The sequence below is a fragment of the Papio anubis genome, chromosome 9 (genome assembly GCF_008728515.1).
Source record: "Papio anubis isolate 15944 chromosome 9, Panubis1.0, whole genome shotgun sequence".
NCBI lineage: Eukaryota > Metazoa > Chordata > Mammalia > Primates > Cercopithecidae > Papio > Papio anubis.
This window is the reverse complement of record NC_044984.1, coordinates 51,235,031-51,253,501: the sequence shown is the minus strand read 5'-3', so window position 1 is coordinate 51,253,501 and position 18,471 is coordinate 51,235,031. Positions and strand designations below refer to the sequence as shown.

Genomic DNA, 18,471 nt, shown 5'->3' with positions numbered 1-18,471 from the left:
GTGGGGTCACTGGCAGGTAGAGGCTTGAGAGCTCATTCTGCCTCCTCACAACCTTGGTCCAGACGTGTCTAGTCTGCCGGAAGGGTGACAATGATGAGTTTCTTCTGCTTTGTGATGGGTGTGACCGTGGCTGCCACATTTACTGCCATCGTCCCAAGATGGAGGCTGTCCCAGAAGGAGATTGGTTTTGTACTGTCTGTTTGGCTCAGGTGAGGCTTCTACTCTTTCTTTCCCACACTCAAACAGAAATCAGAGATTATGCTCAATCTCTCGTCTCCTTGGAAAGAGTCCCAGACTGGGTATTAGGGGACCTGGGTTCTAAGTCCTTTTTTGGACAAGTCACTTAAATTCTATAGCTTTAATTGCTTTCTCTATAAAATGATAATAACTGTATCTTCCCTTTTACCTACTTCATTGGGTTATGTGAATAAACCAGTGCCGGCTTATGCATGATAGTATTTTGAAGCCTTAAATCACATTTAGGCAGAGCTTGTAGTAGGGCAAGCAGTGCATCTCCAGCTGTTGCTAATCTCACTTGTTTCCTATACTAAGCAGGTAGAGGGAGAATTCACTCAGAAGCCTGGTTTCCCAAAGCGAGGCCAGAAGCGGAAAAGTGCTTATTCGCTGAACTTCTCAGAGGGTGATGGCCGCCGACGCCGGGTACTGTTGAGGGGTCGAGAAAGCCCAGCAGCAGGGCCTCGGTACTCAGAAGAGGGGCAGTCCCCCTCCAAGCGGCGGCGACTCTCAATGCGGAACCACCACAGTGATCTCACATTTTGCGAGTGAGTTGAGTGAATCCTGGGGGGACAGTTGGCCCTACCTCTGCCAGAGGAAAGGGCTGGGAGGGGTCAGTATATTTGCTTTCTGAGATGGAGCCATCACTGTCCCTGTAATGATAGGATTATCCTGATGGAGATGGAGTCCCATGATGCAGCCTGGCCTTTCCTAGAGCCTGTGAACCCACGTTTGGTGAGTGGGTACCGGCGCATCATCAAAAATCCTATGGATTTTTCCACCATGCGGGAGCGGCTGCTCAGGGGAGGGTAAGTAGATGTGGGTGCATCCGCCTGGTATTTGCTACTGCTGCAACTCCTACCCAGCTCACAGCTTTGCCCCTGCCCTGTCCAGGTACACCAGCTCAGAGGAGTTTGCGGCTGATGCCCTCTTGGTATTTGACAACTGCCAGACCTTCAACGAGGATGACTCTGAAGTAGGCAAGGCTGGGCACATCATGCGCCGCTTCTTCGAGAGCCGCTGGGAGGAGTTTTATCAGGGAAAACAGGCCAATCTGTGAGGCAAGGGAGGTGGGGAGTCACCTTGTGGCATCTCCCCCCCACCTTCCAAACAAAAAACCTGCCATTTTCACCTGCTGATGCTGCCCTGGGTCCAGACTCAAGTCAGATACAACCCTGATTTTTGACCTTGCCCTTGGCAGCACCCCACATCCTCTTATTCCTATATCCCTTTCTCCCTTTCCTCCTCTTGCTCCTCAAATAAGAGGTGCAGAGATGAGGTCCTTCTGGACTAAAAGCCAAAAAAAGAAAGAAAAAAATTTTTCTTTTCTGTTTTATTTGCTAATTAAAAATGGGGACGGGGAAAGAAGTCCCTACTTCCTCCTCCCTGCTTCCTCTCCTCCCCTGTACGTGCCCCAGCATTCTGGGGTTATTTAACAATAGCAATAGTTCTAGTGAATGTGTGAAACCAAGAAACACTCTGTACTGTGTGCGGACCCGCAGTGACGGCCAGTAAAGTGGACTTAACTCCCAAGTGTGTCGCGCCGGACACCGGGCCCTGGACATGCTGCTTCCATGTTCAGTCCCTTCCCTGCTTTTCGCGGTCTGTTTTTCTTTTCCCACCTCCCACCCCCCAGTTTTCAGATTTTCTCTTATCCAATAATGTAAAACTATCGTGTACGGGTTCCTCCCTCCTTTTCTCTTCTCCCAAATCTTTTCCCTTCAAAGGAAAAAAAAAACGTTCAGAGGTCCCTGTCTTTTTCTCTGTCCCCATCTTCCTGCCGATAGCTATCCCCTGTATGACGTTGGATGCTCCTCACATGCTGAGTTTCCAGCCTTTTCTGAAACTCAGTAGCTGGGGAGAGGGCAGGGAGGCCTCCTGGGCCTTCCAGCCTCCTTCCCCACCTCCTTCCCAAACCCTCTTGGGAACTCCTCAGGGACAACTACTGCTGAGTTTGGGTGCACCCCAAGATGGAGGCCAGGTAGCAATGGGGCCGGCCTCAGAGAGAGCACGTTGTGTGTGTGTGTGTATGTGTGTGTGAGAGAAGATGCTGTGCTTGTGACCCTGTATTGTTTGATAGGATCCATTCAGTTTCCCCAAGTATCTGTTTTCATTCCCATTTTTCCCATTGTTTAAAACCATCACTTTTTTGTCTTTGGGAAACCACAGGAACAATTTCTCTGGAGACAAGGCTGTGTCTCTCTCCTGGTCATTTTTGTTCCAGCCTCTTCAGACTGTGCAATCTTTCAGCAGGAACTCCCTCTCCTCTCGGTAGTTTTGAATCTTAAGCTTCTACGGGAGAGTGGTAGAACTGGATCTTTTCCTTATCCCATTTAGTTGTGCTTTTCTTCACTTCATACTCCAGGACCCCTTCCCCAGCAGCAGAGACCCTGAAGCACAGGAGAGTAGGGAGGAGGGGTTCTGGGTCCATCACTGCCCTACATGTGACTGTGTCCAAGTTAACCCCCAACATGAGAGGAAAGCTGCTGACTCCCAGCTATAGCCATGGGCCCTTGGCCCCCTGCTTCTCCTGCTCAGCAGAGCCCCTCCCTTCAGAGATTACGGGTACTTGCACTGGGGAGGTGGCTGCTGGCTGGCCCAAGCAGAGAGCTGAGGCATCCAAGAAATGTTCCATTGGGGGTAGGGGTGCCAGGTGAGGTGGAGCATTCCTTGTATTCTGGCAGCACTGAAGAGCCACTGAAGGGGGCAGGGGCAGTGTAGGTCCTGGGGCAGCCCCTTTATTCCTTTATGCCCCTTCTCCCCCATAGCCTATTTCTAAAGTCGCCTTTTCTGTCAGATAAACCTCAAAACTTTTAATTTTATTTGAGATTTTTTTTTTGCTTTTAAATAAGAGGTGGATTGAAGAATATTTGAATTGACTTTATATTATGCATAAATATTTATATTTTATCTAAATAACTGCGCTGTAACAAACTTTGTGTTAGACAGTTGAAACTGTTAGAGTTGGGGGCTCCGCTTTTTCCCCCTGGCAGTTTTCCCCTGGTATAAGATGTACTAGATTAATTTCATTGTTGGAGGTGAGGTGGATGGGGGAGTGAAATCTCCATGGTTCCTGCTTTGTGTTCCTTTCCCAGCTCCATCTCTTTCCCTAGGGACCAGGCACTCATATGGCGGGGTGGGGTCCTAGCCTCAGTTTGAAGAAGTGGGGGCTGGAGCGGGGTGGGGTGGGGGTAGGGATAGGGCATAATCAAAGGGGCCATTTCTTGCTTTTCTTTCCTCATCTTCACTGCCCCCTTGAGCTAGGTGGATTTTCTCTCATGACAAGAGTATTTGGTAGGGAAAGCAGGTTTAAGATAAAAAGACAACCAACTCCCTGCCCTTTTGCTTCCCCTCCATCAGTCTGGTTGACAGGAAGAAACCACACCATCAACACCAACAAGTTTCCGTGTTCCTTTTACAGCAAAAGGGACTTTTTATATAACCAAATGTGGTGTTTTAGTGACTTTTTGATAATGTACAGTTTTTTGTGAATTTAAATTTATTTCTTTCTATATTTTTAGGACCAATCTCATTTTTAATAAGGTTAAAAAGAAAAAAAAGTCTAGCGAAAAAACTCCTGTTTTTGCCATGTGATGTTCCACAAGTGCAGCTGTAGAAAAGTGCTTGTCAGTTGAATAAAAAAACCACATTTGATAGAGATTCAAAAGACTCTGTGTATTCATCTTCCCTTCTACGTGTACACCTGAGGGGGAGACGGCGTTGGGATGGTCATGACTGGCTTAAGAGACCACAGGCAGGGGAACAACATGTTCGCCTTTTCTGTGCAAACGGTACTAAAAGCCGGACTCCTGTTCCACACCCTCTGTGTGGATGGAAAGGGTTATTAGTGCTCTTGCCTAAATGTCTGGCTGAGTTGCTGGGCTGGAGCAAAGTGGGATTCAGTGTATCCAGGTCCTGCCTTGTGAGATGTGGCCCCAGCTTCCTGTTTCTGTCATAGCAAATGTGGGACCATCACCAGCTTACCACTTTCCACTCACGGATAAGACACCAAAATGTAGACTTTTGTGTTTTATTAAAAAAAAAAAAAAAGTGTGAAGTAAGACAAAATGGACCTCTACCAAGTTGTAGGGAAGGACAAGGAAAAGACCAGGGGTAGAAAAGAAGCGTAAGTTAGAATGATGGCATTGGCATAGATGTGAGAAGAGTATAAAACTAGAAGTCTCCAGATAAAAATGCATAAAATGTGTTTAAGTATAAATTAAACATTTTCTGTCCACATGCAAAGAAGTATTCACCCACCCAGAAAGGGTATATGTTGGAGTGGGGGCTTCACTGAGGCTGGAAAAGTATTACCCTCCAGCCTGGAAACTTTGTCTTGGTGAACCCCCTAAACTGTATGTTAAGATAGAGAAGGAACATTCGCTTCCAGCCTTATGAAAATGACAGACTCCCTCTTTGGTATTTGGTTACCTTTACAGCTATACACCAGCCACCGAGCAGCTTTCTTGTCCTCTTAAGTTCTAAGTTCTGTTCCTATGCTGGTGTCCTCCAACAATTACTTATTACCCTAAGCAGTCACTGCACAGCCTACTCCCCTGGCTTATCACAGCAGGACCTATCTGGAGAGTTCACACTGTTCTAGGGTGATCAGTGAGCTAAAAATCCCAGAGAAAACATTGTAGGAATAGAAATTCCCAAGAGTTTTTAAATTCCCAAGAGTTTAAAAATTATGAGCCTTTTCTAGCCCCCACCTTCCCAACCCTCATAGAGAAGACAGTAAAGAAATAGGTGAATATGTCCTTGTTTAATTGTGAGATTGTGAGGTAGATGTGTAACAAGGACAAGGAAATTTGGGGATCTGCTTGGAGAATGAAAGTTTATTCAAAACAATCAAGTCAGGGGTAACCGGGGTGATGAGGGTACCTGGCTTTTGTATAGTCATGTGGGGACCGTCCCCTGGGAGGTGCAGCAAAGATCAGAAGGAAGGAAGAAGCTCAGTCTGGTTTTAGCTGCCAACTCCTATGGAAGTCCATAGCTGACTCCTATGGAAGGCCTACCAAATGAGGAAATTTCAGGAATTTGCTAATGCTTGGGAGGATTGAAAATGTAGGCAGCACAAAAATAAGAGTAGTTGGTTTAAAAGGGAATCAGAAAGGATTGGTATAACAAGGCACAAGATTTGGAATTTACCCTTTACAGACTGGCTTTTATAACACCCACCCTCCTCTCTCAAGCCTGCTGATTCAGGGCTAGCCGAGTCTAGGGGCAAGTTTGGGCCAGATCACCCAACCAAGTTTATTGCCCTTGGCTGAGAATGCAAAGCCCCTCATGAACGCAATGCTGCCACTTTCCCAGAAGGTGGGGCATGTGCACAAGGCAGCGGCAATAGTTCTTTTCTAGAAGACTAGTAGCCACTGCTACTAGGGATTCCTAGGACATTCCAGCAAGGCCTCTTACAGCATCTGTATGACGCAAAGTAACAGCCCACATGCAGGCCTCAATTCCCAATGGGTTGACATTGGAGTGACAGGAGTAGGCACTAAGGGAGGGTGAAGGAGCTCACTGATTGTCAAGTTAGGAAAGGAAAACGAATGGAGTGGAGCTGAAGTGGCCCAACCCCCGGCATGGCCTGTGAAGCAGCAAAGTCTGGTCTTCATCTTCAGTATGAGTAATGTCCTCCTACCACCCCCACTGTCTGTTACTGACAAGGTCTATTACCCTTTAGAGCCACCAGGATTCCTGGTCTGGGCAACTCTACAAATTCTTTGGTTAAAAACACTGCAAAGGGCCAGGTGCAGTGGCTCACGCCTGTAATCCCAACACTTTGGGATGCCAAGGCAGGCGGATCATTTGAGCCCAGGAGTTCAAGACAAGCCTGGAAAACATGGCAAACCCCATCTCTACTAAAAATACAAAAATTAGCTGTTTGGAGGTCAGGAGTTAGAGACCAGCCTGGCCAACGTGGTAAAACCCCATCTCTACTAAAAAATACAAAAATTAGCCAGGCGTGGTGGCAGGCACCTGTAATCCCAGCTACTCAGGAGGCTGAGGCAGGAGAACTGCTTGAACCCAGGAGGTGGAGGTTTCAGTGAGCCAAGATCACGCCATTGCACTCCAGCCCAGGCAACAGAGTGAGATTCCGTCTCAAAGAAAATAAATAAAAAAAACTAAAAAGGCCAGGTGCAGGGGCTCACACCTGTAATCCCAGCACTTTGGGAGGCCGAGGTGGATCATTTGAGCCCAGGAGTTTGAGACCAGGCTGGGCCACATGGCAAAACCCTGTCTCTATTAGAAACACAAACATTAGCCGTTTGGAGTTCAGGAGTTGGAGACTAGCCTGGCCAACATGGTAAAACCCCGTCTCTACTAAAAATAAAAAAATTAGCCAGACGTGGTGGTGCACGCCTGCAGTCCCAGCTACTTGATGGCAGGGGAACGGGCAGCTGAGGCAGGAGAACGGGCAGCTGAGGCAGGAGGATCACCTGAGCCTTGGGAGGTCGAGGCTACAGTGAGCCATGATGGTGCCACTGCCCTCCAGCCTGGGCCACAGAGTGAGACCCTGTCTCAAAAAAACAAACAAACAAACAAAACAACCAAAAAAAAAAAACCCAAAATCAAAAACATTAAAAATAACATCTCGGCCGGGCGCGGTGGCTCAAGCCTGTAATCCCAGCACTTTGGGAGGCCGAGACGGGCGGATCACGAGGTCAGGAGATCGAGACCATCCTGGCTAACACGGTGAAACCCCATCTCTACTAAAAAATACAAAAAAACTAGCCGGGCGTGGTGGTGGGCGCCTGTAGTCCCAGCTACTCGGGAGGCTGAGGCAGGAAAATGGCATGAATCCGGGAGGCGGAGCTTGCAGTGAGCTGAGATCCGGCCACTGCACTCCAGCCTGGGTGACAGAGCAAGACTCCGTCTCAAAAAAAAAAAAAAAAAAAAAAAATCTCATCCAAGCGTAGAGGTTCACACCTGTAATCATAGCACTTTGGGAAGCTGAGGTGGGAGGCTCACTTGACAGGAGTTCAAGACCAGTCTGGGCAACATAGTAAGAACCCTGTCTCTACAAAAATTTAAAAAACTCACTGGGCTTGGTAGTACGTGCCTGTAGTTCCAGCTACTTGGGAGGCTGAGGTGGGAAGAACCCTTGGACCCAGGAATTTAAGACTGTAGTGGGCTACGACTGCATCACTGCACTCCAGCCTGGGTGACAGAGCAAGACCATCTCTAAAAAATAAAAACATCTCTCTCCATCATCATCTCCACATCTTCCTGACCTCTACTGGCACCCTCCTCCAAAAAGTCCAATCAGTTTAGGGTCTGAGTATCATCTCAGAGCCTGAGATGGGGAGTAATAACACCAACAGGAGATGGCTAGACAGGCTCAGAGCCTATAAAGGATTATGCCATCTGAGGAAGGGACTCTGGTGTGTTCTAGTTGACTGAAAACAGAAAAATGACAAGTACTAAAATATTTTAAGAATGTTATGAGCATCTATAATGAGTGGGGGTGAGATGTAAAGTACAAAGAGAGTAAGAGCTGGGCTCCGTGAAGACAGTATTCAGAAAACACTAGGCATAGTGTTTAAGAGCCCAGCCCTAGGCTGTGAGCTGGAAGGCTCCCCTACATTTCCCTCTGCCATCACCCCAACCAATTAGACTATTTCATGGGAGAAACAGTATCCCTCCTTTCTCCCTCCTTTCCTCCAAACACTCACCCACTGTTACAAATGAACTAACAGTTAGGGGGGAAATGAGTGTAAACCAAATGCACCAAAAAAGAAATTCCTCAGTGCCATTAGCCACTGCAAAATAACTTCAGGTTCCCTATCACTTCCCATGCCCAAACCAGAAACACTCATTAATACAATCTAACAAGTAGATTCATATGAGAAGAACTCCAAAAGGTAAATTCAAAAATCAAAACAAAAAATTAGAGCCATTTAAACATTTAAAAGAATAGAGAGAGAGAAAGAAGACAGAATCAGGAGTTCTGTGAGGCAGAGGAGAGGGGAGCAGCAATATCAACCATGGTTTCTATGCATGAAAGGCCCTTTCTAAACCTCCTACCATAGCAAAGCTCCCCTGGTCTATCAAATGAACAGAATTCTAGATTTGTTTTCTCTTTCTCTCAAAGACCACTGACAAGAAAGCAGCTATGGTATATTTTCCTTGACTGAGGGCTGGAGACTCAAAACCAAAAGCTATCTGCCCAGCCAAAGCCCTCTATAAGGCTGCTGGGCTTGGGGCTATTTTACACTGGGTAAGCCCTTCCTGAGGTTGGAAGCATCAATGAGAAGACTGCGGCAGTTTGTCCTTTACACTCTATATCCTACCCATTGCCCCGCACTCCCCCACCCCTAGGATGTATATAGAACGTCGATACTAGGGGGCACTGGGACTCTCAATTCTGGGGTGTCTGGGAAGGGAGGGAAAGCTGGGCCAAGTTCTACTTGCAACAACTGATACTACAGTTTCTTTTCCCCAGCTGTCAGCCTCTTCCTCTCCCTATGGCCAGCCTAGTGAACACCTGTCTCTCTATCCTCCATCATTTGCCTTTGACTGTCTGGTGGAGAGGCACCTGGCCTTGAAGTGCAGGGCAGTGAAATTCTCCTTTCAGTGCATAAGGGAGTGACTGGGAGAAGACAGGAGCAGGATCTGATTTCCTAGAAGATGGGTGAAGGCTTTCTTCAATCTGTCTCCATGTGTATAGAGTCACAACTTGCAGAAGGGGACAGTTAAAGACCAAGACATAGGCTTTTTTAAAGGACTCCTGGCCTCATAAAGAGTTGGAATTTATTGTTCTTTTCTACCCTAGCTCTCTGTTGTCCTTCCACAGAAGGAACATTATTTCTCATGTCCCGGTTCCCTGGGCAAAGGGTCCAAGCACACCAGGGCAGGGCAAGTTGTTCTGGACAGTTTAGAGAGTTTTGTCCTTTCCCACCATTGCACAGCACACACCAGAACAGTGCCCACCTGAATCCCTCCGAGTACACGTTTGCATTCAGCATGGAGCCACACTCTTTCAAGAATCACTCTTGCTACATGCAGAGTTATCAAAAGTCAAAGTCTGGGGAGAATTCAAGGATCCCAGTCCAGTCCTTCTCAAACAGTTGCATGAGTGTCAAAAGGCACTGTTTGTCCAGGGTTGGGGTGAGAATTTACCCTAACCCAGGAGGCAGGGACAACACTGATATATCAGTGTTTCCCAATCTTGGTAATATTGACCTCTGGAGTCAGATAATTCTTAGTTGGGGGTAGTGGGGACTATACTATGCAGTGTAGGATGTTTAGCAGCAACCCTGGTTTCCAGCCACTAGATGCCAGTAGCACACACATCCCACCTCCAGGCATGGCAATCGAAATTGTCTCTAGATGTTGCCAAAGGCCTGGGAAGGACAAAATCACCTCTGGTTGAGAACCTCTGGTCTGTGGGTGAAGCAGCAGATCTTCCACAGTGTGGAAGGAGCCTATGTGGATTCAACTAGGTCACAGCTGCAAAGGCTCTGAGCATAGCAACGTGCAACAGGAAAGAGAGGGGCCATGAAGCCCAGGACAGAAAATGTCCTCCAGGAAGCAGGAAAGCAGGTACTCCCAAAAAGCTGTAGCTGGAAAAGATACTTCCTCAGATGCTGTTGGCCTTGGCAGTGAGAAGAGTTGGTAAAAGTCAGTAAGTTCATTCTTCCGGAACTTGCCAGGGAAGACCTAGTCTTCAAATTTGGCTCAAGGGTGTGTTCCCAGGGCTGTGGAATTGTCTCTTTAGTAAGCCTGGGTCACATCTGTGCTTTCTGAAGCCAAAGTCTAGTTTTTTCTCCCAGGGTGTGGCAGGGTGAGGGAAAGAACAGCCACTTCCATGGCCTACTTAGTGTTCTACCTTGTTCCTTGCCCAGCCTGCCCCCCAACCCCAAATTCCACATGAATTGTCATTTTTAAAAATCCATAAAATTAAAAGCTGTAAGAGGGCAAAATAGGCAGGCTCAGCTGTTTAGAAAAGAGAAAAAGAAGAATCTGGACTAGAGAAAGAAGGCATAATATGGGTGAAGAGGAGATGGGGTGTGTGAGCTGAGAGCTTTACCAAACAAATTTTTTAAAGGTTGCATACTTTTTAAAACACATAGACACACATCAAAAAAGTCCAGAACTAAGCTCAGTAAGTAGAGCTCCTTCATCAATGTTCTAGCACCACATCTTTCTGTTCTGTTTTGGTTTGTAAAGAAATAATTACAAATTATTTTAAAAGCATTCCCAAATAATTCCAATATATCAAAAACTTTTTCATATCGATGAGAAGCTACAACCACCATGTCTCTTTAGGGTAGGGGAAAAGTACGTTGCAGTTAAAAACAAAAAGCTTTCTTTGCAAAAGAAAAAAAGTTTTTTTGATCTCCTTGAATGTAGCACACAAGAAAAGTGATGGTTCCCCCAGGCTCCATCAGCAATGGAGAAATAGCAAAGGGCAGGAACATAGAGCTTTCTTTTCCCAGGCCCAGGCCTGTGAAAAACGATGGCTAAGTGTTAGTCCTTAGCAGGGCCGACGGATGGTCTCCATTCCTGGTTAACCCTCTGGAATCTGGGAGCAAGAGTATCTCCAAGAATTCATTTCTATTCAGTAAAGATGGGGAGGGGAATCTCCTAAAGAAGGCACAAGCCAGAGAGGAGACAAGCAAGACAAACATGAGAACCTGTCTGACTTCAGGCTGGGCTGAGCTGCTATCTGCCAGCACAGCCCTCCCTGCCCCCCAGCATGTGGTTCTTACCCACTGTTACTTGTTGAACTGGAAAGAATAGACCCCATGCTCTGAGGGTGCGTCCACTGCCACTTGGTTCTGTTGGCCGCTGCTCTCCTGTGCCATAGCCAAGGAGGGGAGTCATCTTACGCATTCCTTTCCTCACCTCCCACTACACCAAAGCCCACCCTACATCGAGCGCCCTCCCAAACCTACCCACTCTCCACACTCATGTGTGAGTGTTTCCACCCACACCACCACTTCCCCAACCTTCCTAGCAGCCTGTCCTCTTCCCAAGACACATTAGTCAATACAAGCCAGCATCCTGGTGTTAACTACTGGCTGGCCAAATGTAAGGAAGGGCCTCATTCATGAACTCAGACCAAGTCCTTCTTTCCTACATCTGTTGTTGTTGTTTTTTAAATGTGGAACGCTTCACAAATTTGCGTGTCATCCTTGCACAGGGGCCATAATCTTCTCTGTATCGTTCCAATTTTAGTATGCATGCTGCCTAAGCGAGCACATCCTTCCTACGTTCTTCACATACCTACCAGCTATTTGTGAACACAGAATCAGCATCATTGTGAGAGGAAGATCTTGATCAGGGGGAAACCTGCCTTCGTTCATTTTCCTAACCTCAATCCAAAGAAATGATAACACCCTTACCTCGACTGAAACACTGGAAGAAGGCACAGGGGTGTACTGGGAGATGTAAGCTCCTTGCATAGCTGCAGCCGTCTGCATATACTAGAAAGAGAAACAACAGGCTTACAGCAGTGATTCTTGGCTACATTTGAAGCAGCTGGGGGGCTTTAAAAATACTGATGCCTGTGTTCTACCCCAGAGATTCTAATTTAGTTGATCTGAGCATTAGCTTCTTAAATGCAATTCAGGTGGTTCTAAAGTACACTGTTAGGGAGACATCTCCCTATACGGCTTATTTTCCTCCTCTTTCCCGACTTCCTTCTGCTTTTCCTCAACACACTTCCTTCTCTACCCTCGAGCCCTTTCTATGCAAAAAGGAATACAGTAGGCCTAAAAGAAACCTAATTAAGAAACCTCCGTCCTTCCAGGTACTATTTTGATGAGGATTCCTAGGACACATGTGTATCTTAAACTAATATGCAGACAGAAGCACTATTTATGAGGTGCATGAGTAGGAATCAGTTAAAAGGGGTGGGCTGGGGAGCAGAATGGCTGTATTCCTGGCTCATGGAGCACTACCATTGTAGTTTATGTCCTGTTCTGAGTGTGCCCTGGATGACACTGAAGTAATTCCATCATTATTCATAAGTTACTTATGCTGAAGAGTATTACATAGGTATGCCGTGCTCATTCAGAGAGTTTACAATCAGAAATATCCTGCTTTACCGTGCCTGTGCTGCTGAGGGAGAGGTGGCCCAGTTGCTGGGTAAGGGGTCCCATCATGGAGGCAGGCTGGAGAGAAATGGGATGGTCCATCCCTGGTGTCAGAACTGAACCCTAGAGACAGCAACAAAGGACAGGGTTAGCTGCAGCATCCTGTGAGGCTGCCTAAAGCAGTGATTGGTGGCTGTCAGGACCACCGGAGACAGACATTTAAGAATCCTGAGAAATGGTAAGTGAGCAGCAACCCAGCTATGCAAAAGAATAGGAACTCTGCCTGTCGGTGTGGAAGGACCCTCGTCTAAGAATAACAAGCTTAGGTCTTACTGCTGGGTTGCACAAGGGTCTGAGCCAGAACTCACACCCACATCTCCTGGCATCAAAAGCCATTTTTTTTTTCTTTATCTTTTTCTTTTTTGAGACGGAGTTTCACTCTTGTTGCCCAGACTGGAGTGCAACGGCACAATCTCAGCTCGCTGCAACCTCCGCCTCCTGCGTTTAAGCGATTCTCCTGTCTCAGCCTCCTGATTAGCTGGGATTACAGGTGCCTGCCACTACGCCTGGCTAATTTTTGGTATTTTTAGTAGAGATGGGGTTTCGTCATGTTGGCCAGGCTGGTCTCGAACTGCTGACCTCAGGTGATTCGCCTGCCTTGGCCTCCCAATGTGCTGGGATTACAGGCGTGAGCCACCGCACCCGGTCAGTTTTTTCTTTACATCAAATTGCCTCTTTGGCTTCTGCCCACTTCTGAACACTCACTGAAGGCTGCATGAGGTATGAATGGTGGTGCATCCAAGATGGGTTAGGTACTTGTAGAGGAGATGTCTGAGTCACTCTCTAAAACAAGCAAAAACAAAAAATGTTAATTGCCTGGAAACTATTGTTCAGACCCAAAGATCTAATAATATTCAACAAAGCCCAGAAAAGTCGGCATGCCCCACTCAAAATAGAAACATTAAGAAAACTGTTTTTAAAATATTAGCAACTCTTAAAACTCAATAAATAATCCAGTTTAATAAAGAGCAAAGAGGAGTTCAAAATTACAGTGAGCTATGATTCTGACACTACACTCCAGCCTGGGCAACAGAGTGAGACCCTGTCACTAAAAAAATTAGGAAAAAAAAAAAGGTTTGGAAAGATATCTCTCTAAGAAGATATACAAATAGCCAATGAGTACATGAAAGAGGCTCAAGTGCAAATCACAACCACAATGGGATACCACTTCATACCTATTAGGATGGCTACAATTATTATTTCTATTTTTTGAGATAGGGTCTTGCTCTGTTGCCCAGGCTGGAGTGCAGCAGCGGGACTACAGGTGTGCATCACCACACCTGGCTACTTTTGAGACAGGGTCTTGCTCTGTCACCCAGGCTGGAGTGCAGTGGCAGGATCTTGGCTCACTGCAAGCTCCGCCTCCTGGGTTCACACCATTCTCCTGCCTCAGCCTCCTGAGTAGCTGGGGCTACAGGTGCCCGCCACCATGCCTGGCTAATTTTGTTTTTGTATTTTCAGTAGAGACAGGGTTTCACCATGTTAACCAGGATGGTCTCGATCTCCTGACCTCGTGAGACGCTCGCCTTGGCCTCCCAAAGCGCTGGGATTACAGGGGTGAGCCACTGCACCCAGCCCACACCTGGTTATTTTTTGTATTTTTTGTAGAGACGGGGTTTCACCATGTTGCCCAGGCTGGTCTTGAACCCCTCAGCTCAAGTGACCTGCCCACCTTGGCCTCCCACAGTGCTGGGATTACAGGTGTGAGCCACAGTGCCAGGCCAGCATGGCTACAATTATAAGGACAGAATAACAAGTGTTTTACACTGCTTCTGGTGGGAATGTAAAATGGTGCAGCTACTCTGGAAAATGCTTTGGCAGTTCCTCAAAAAGTTAAATACAGGGTTACTATATAGCCCATCAATTCCACTCCTAGGTATATACCCAAGTGAAATGAAAACATATGTCCACACAAAAACTTGTATATCAATGTTTATAGCAGTATTATTCATAGTAGCCAAAAGGAAACAACTCAAATGATGACCAGTTGATAACTGGATGGACAAAATGTGGTATAGCCATATAATGGAATATTATTCAGCCATAAAAAGAATGAAGTACTGATAAATGCTACAACATGGATACATCTTGAAAACATACTAAGTGAAAGAACCCAGACACACAAAAAAATTGTGTGATTTTACTTATGTGTAATCTCACAATCATACAATTTTCTGAGCTTTGACTACTATATCCAGAATAGGCAAATCTATAGACACAGAAGGTATATTATGGGTTGCAAGGACATTTCAATTCAAACTGGATTTGAAATAATCCAGTAAGTTAGATTATTTAATAATTTGGTGCTAGGCCAACTGGTTAACACTCTGAAAGAAAACAGACTCCTATCTTATGCCATACACAAAGATAAATTCCTGATTACACATTTAAATGTAAATGTAAAACATAAAATCTTTGAGACCAGATACACAGTATAGAGACAGAGAATACTTTTTTTTTTTTTTTTTTTTTTTTGAGACGGAGTCTCGCGCTGTCGCCCAGGCTGGAGTGCAGTGGCCGGATCTCAGCTCACTGCAAGCTCCGCCTCCCGGGTTCACGCCATTCTCCGGCCTCAGCCTCCGGAGTAGCTGGGACTACAGGCGCTGCCACCTCGCCCGGCTATTTTTTTTGTATTTCTTAGTAGAGACGGGGTTTCACCATGTTAGCCAGGATGGTCTCCATCTCCTGACCTCGTGATCCGCCCATCTCGGCCTCCCAAAGTGCTGGGATTACAGGCTTGAGCCACCGCGCCCGGCCAGAGAATACTTTTTAAAATTAAGACAAGAAATTTGCCGGGCGCAGTGGCTCACCCCTGTAATCCCAGCACTTTGGGAGGCCGAGGTGGGTGAATCACCTGAAGTCGGGAGTTTGAGACCAGCCTGATCAACATGGAGAAACCCCGTCTCTACTAAAAATACAAAATCAGCCGGGCATGGTGGCATATGTCTGTAATCCCAGCTACTTGGGAGGCTGAGGCAGGAGAATCGCTTGAACCCGGGAGGCGGAGGTTGCAGTAAGCTGAGATTGGGCCATTGTACTCCAGCCTGGGCAACAAGAGTGAAACTCCGTCTCAAAAAAAAAAAAAAAAAGACAAGAAATTCAAAAGTTATTTATTTATTTTTTTGAGATGGAGTCTGGCTCTGTCTCCCAGGCTGGAGTGCATGTGGCACGATCTCAGCTCACTGCAAGCTCCACCTCCTGGGTTCACACCATTCTCCTGCCTCAGCCTCCCCAGCAGCTGAGACTACAGGTGCCCACCACCACACCCGGCTAATGTTTTGTATTTTTAGTAGAGATGGGGTTTCACCATGTTAGCCAGGATGGTCTCCCGGGTTCACGCCATTCTCCTGCCTCAGCCTCTCCAGCAGCTGGGACTACAGGCGCCCGCCACCACTCCCGGCTAATTTTTTGTATTTTTAGCAGAGACAGGGTTTCACCGTGTTAGCCAGGATGGTCTTGATCTCCTGACCTTGTGATCCACCCGCCTCGGCCTCCCAAAGTGCTGGGATCACAGGCGTGAGCCACCGTGCCCGGTCTCAAAAATTATTTATAAAAGAAAAAGACAAATTTAACTATATACAAATTTTAACCTTTTTTTTTTTTTTTTTTTGAGACATGATCTTACTCTGTTGCACAGGATGGAGTACACCGGCACGATCACAGCTCACTGAAACCTCAATCTCCGGGCTCAAGCAATTCTCCCACCTCAGCCTCTTGAGTTGCTGGGATTATAGGCACGCACCACCATGCCTGGCTAATTTTCATATTTTTTGTAGAGATGGGGGTTTTGCCATGTTGCCCAGGCTGGTCTTGAACTCCTGAGCTCAAGTGATCCGCCTGCCTCTGCCTCCCAAACTGCTGGGATTTCAGGCATGAGCCACCATACCTGGCCGAATTTTAAACTTTTATATGACAAAAACTAGTGATTCCCACAGTATGGTCCCTGGACCAGCAGCAGTAGCAGCAGCATCACCTGGGAACTTGTTGGACATGCAAATTCTTGCCTTCCACCCATCTTACTGAACCAGAAACTCTGGGTGTGATGCCCACCAACCCAGGTTTCAATGAGTTTTCCACGTGATTCTGATACATCACTAAAGTTTGAGGACCACAAAGTCAACAGCCAAAAAATAAAATTGGAAAAAAAATTTGTAACAAAGATAACATTTAGAAGATTAATACTTATATAGAGTTTTTATAAGCTGATGAGAAAAGAACAAATAACCAAATAGAAACATGGGCGAAGCATATTAATAGCAATCAGACAGAAGCAAATCCAACTATGACAAATGAAATGATTAAATTCACCTCTAGTAAGGGACATGCAAATTAAAATAACAATGTACTTTACTTTCATCAAGACAGGAACAATTTTTTTTTTTTTTTGAGACAGAGTTTCACTCTTGTCGCCCAGGCTGGAGTGCAATGGTGAGATCTTGGGTCACTGCAACCTCCGCCTCCCGGGTTCAAGTGATTCTCCTGCCTCAGCCTCCCGAGTAGCTGGGATTACAGGTGCCCGCCACCATGCCCAGCTAATTTCTGTGTTTTTAGTAGAGACTAGGTTTCACCATGTTGGCCAGGCTGGTCTCGAACTCCTGACCTCAGGTGATCCACCTGCCTCAGCCTCCCAAAGTGCTGGGATTACAGGTGTGAGCCACCGCGCCCAGCAAGACAGGAACAATTTTAAAAGAGCAGTAGCACCTATGCCTGAAGGGAAACGGGTACTTTCATACAGGGTTGGTGGAAATGTGAGGTGACACAGCCTTTGTGGAAAGCAATCTGGCAACATCTATAAAACTGAAAATCCATACAGCATTCAACCTAGCAATCCAACTCCTGGGACTCTAGCCCCCAGAAATAGAAGCACGCATATGTAAAAATATAGCACAAGGGTGTTTAGTGGAGCATTATTGATAGCAGCAAAAAAACAAATCTAAGTGAATGCCCCTATTTGGTATAGCTAAAGAATTCTGGCATATCTGCAGCGTGAAATATAATGCAACCATTAAAAAAGATAAAATTAGAGCAGAGGATCTCAGCATTAGCTGCAACAGGATCACCTGGAGGGCTTGTTAAAACCCAGATCACGGCTGGGCATGGTGTAGCACTTTGGGAGGCTGAGGAGGGCGGATCACCAGAGGTCAGGAGTTTGAGACCAGCCCGGCCAACATGGTGAAACCCCATCTCTACTAAAAAGAACAAAAATTAGCTGGGCATGGTGGCGCATGCCTGTAATCCCAGTTACTCCAGAGGCTAAGACAAGGAGAATCGCCTGAACCCAGGAGGCGGAGGTTGCAGTGAGCCAAGATGGCGTCACTGCATTCCAGCCTGGGCAACAGAACTAGATGCCATCTGAAAACAAACAAACAAACAAACAAAAACCCAGATCACTGGGCCCCATCCTCAGAGTTTGTAATTCAGTAGATTTGGAGGGGAGTCCAAAATTTCTGTTTCTAAAAATTCTCAGATGATACTGATGCTGCTGGTTCAGGGACCATACTTTTGAGAATCACTGCTGTAGGATACTGTTAAGTGAGATGAGTGAATGTAAAAATATATTTAATATGGTTCAAGTTTTGTAAAATAAACAACTCCCCAAATGCTACACATGTGTGTATCATCATATGAAAAAATATGACAAATGCTACACAGTAGGACATTAACATGAGTTTACTTGTGGAGGTGGTGGAGGGGGAGTAAGAGGACACCATTAAAACTATATACCATATATATGACCACACACACAGATCATCTTTTACGCTGTTACGTAAAATTGTGTGTAATATGATTAAAAGAAAAAACAAGTAGTTCCTAGCCTTATATTACTTCACTTAAAGCACAACAGTAGGGAAAACCACCACACCCTTTTTCAGGCATGAACATACCTGATACGAAGACACAGGAGAGGAAAGGTATGGGGAGAGTGCAGACTGAGCAAGCATCCTGTTGGGGGTGATGTTATAAGGGGCTGGGTAAAACCTGTGGGAAGGAACCTCAATCAGTACTGAGTCACAGGAAACCACAAGGGAAGGGCCCCAACTGATAGGCACAGCCAACATTCCCTTGACTTCCAAATAGAGAGAATTAAGATGAAACATTTGAGTGTCTGGACACAGGCCATTATCATTTT

At 46.2% G+C, this 18,471-nt stretch overlaps 2 protein-coding genes and 1 non-coding gene across 30 annotated transcripts in view; 1 reads left to right on the top strand and 2 right to left on the bottom strand.

The window, feature by feature from the left end:
- BAZ2A (bromodomain adjacent to zinc finger domain 2A) overlaps window positions 1-3,901 on the top strand; it is a 42,290-nt gene extending 38,389 nt beyond the window's left edge. For 17 of the 20 annotated variants that reach the window (XM_009180973.4, XM_009180981.4, XM_031650568.1 and 14 more), the window contains 4 exons: window positions 63-209; window positions 553-782; window positions 900-1,043; window positions 1,129-1,553. In XM_009180973.4, the coding sequence (XP_009179237.1) occupies window positions 63-209; window positions 553-782; window positions 900-1,043; window positions 1,129-1,294 (687 nt within the window). In that variant the 3' untranslated portion in view covers window positions 1,295-1,553. Of the gene's footprint in view, window positions 1-62; window positions 210-552; window positions 783-899; window positions 1,044-1,128 lie in introns of all 20 variants that reach the window. The other 3 variants (XM_031650558.1, XM_031650567.1, XM_031650557.1) reach the window with 2 other exon arrangements.
- RBMS2 (RNA binding motif single stranded interacting protein 2) overlaps window positions 1-18,471 on the bottom strand; it is a 96,518-nt gene that overhangs the window by 14,920 nt on the left and 63,127 nt on the right. For 6 of the 9 annotated variants that reach the window (XM_017945954.3, XM_009180989.4, XM_017945955.2 and 3 more), the window contains 6 exons: window positions 18,227-18,320; window positions 13,047-13,124; window positions 12,294-12,404; window positions 11,589-11,669; window positions 10,953-11,039; window positions 8,837-10,827 (listed from right to left, as the gene is read on the bottom strand). In XM_017945954.3, the coding sequence (XP_017801443.1) occupies window positions 10,959-11,039; window positions 11,589-11,669; window positions 12,294-12,404; window positions 13,047-13,124; window positions 18,227-18,320 (445 nt within the window). In that variant the 3' untranslated portion in view covers window positions 8,837-10,827; window positions 10,953-10,958. Of the gene's footprint in view, window positions 1-8,836; window positions 10,828-10,952; window positions 11,040-11,588; window positions 11,670-12,293; window positions 12,405-13,046; window positions 13,125-18,226; window positions 18,321-18,471 lie in introns of those variants that run through there. The other 3 variants (XM_009180991.4, XM_009180990.4, XM_021922520.2) reach the window with 3 other exon arrangements.
- Window positions 11,342-11,445, bottom strand: LOC116268979. Its single transcript, XR_004176306.1, has one exon. It is a non-coding gene; the product is annotated as a U6 spliceosomal RNA (small nuclear RNA).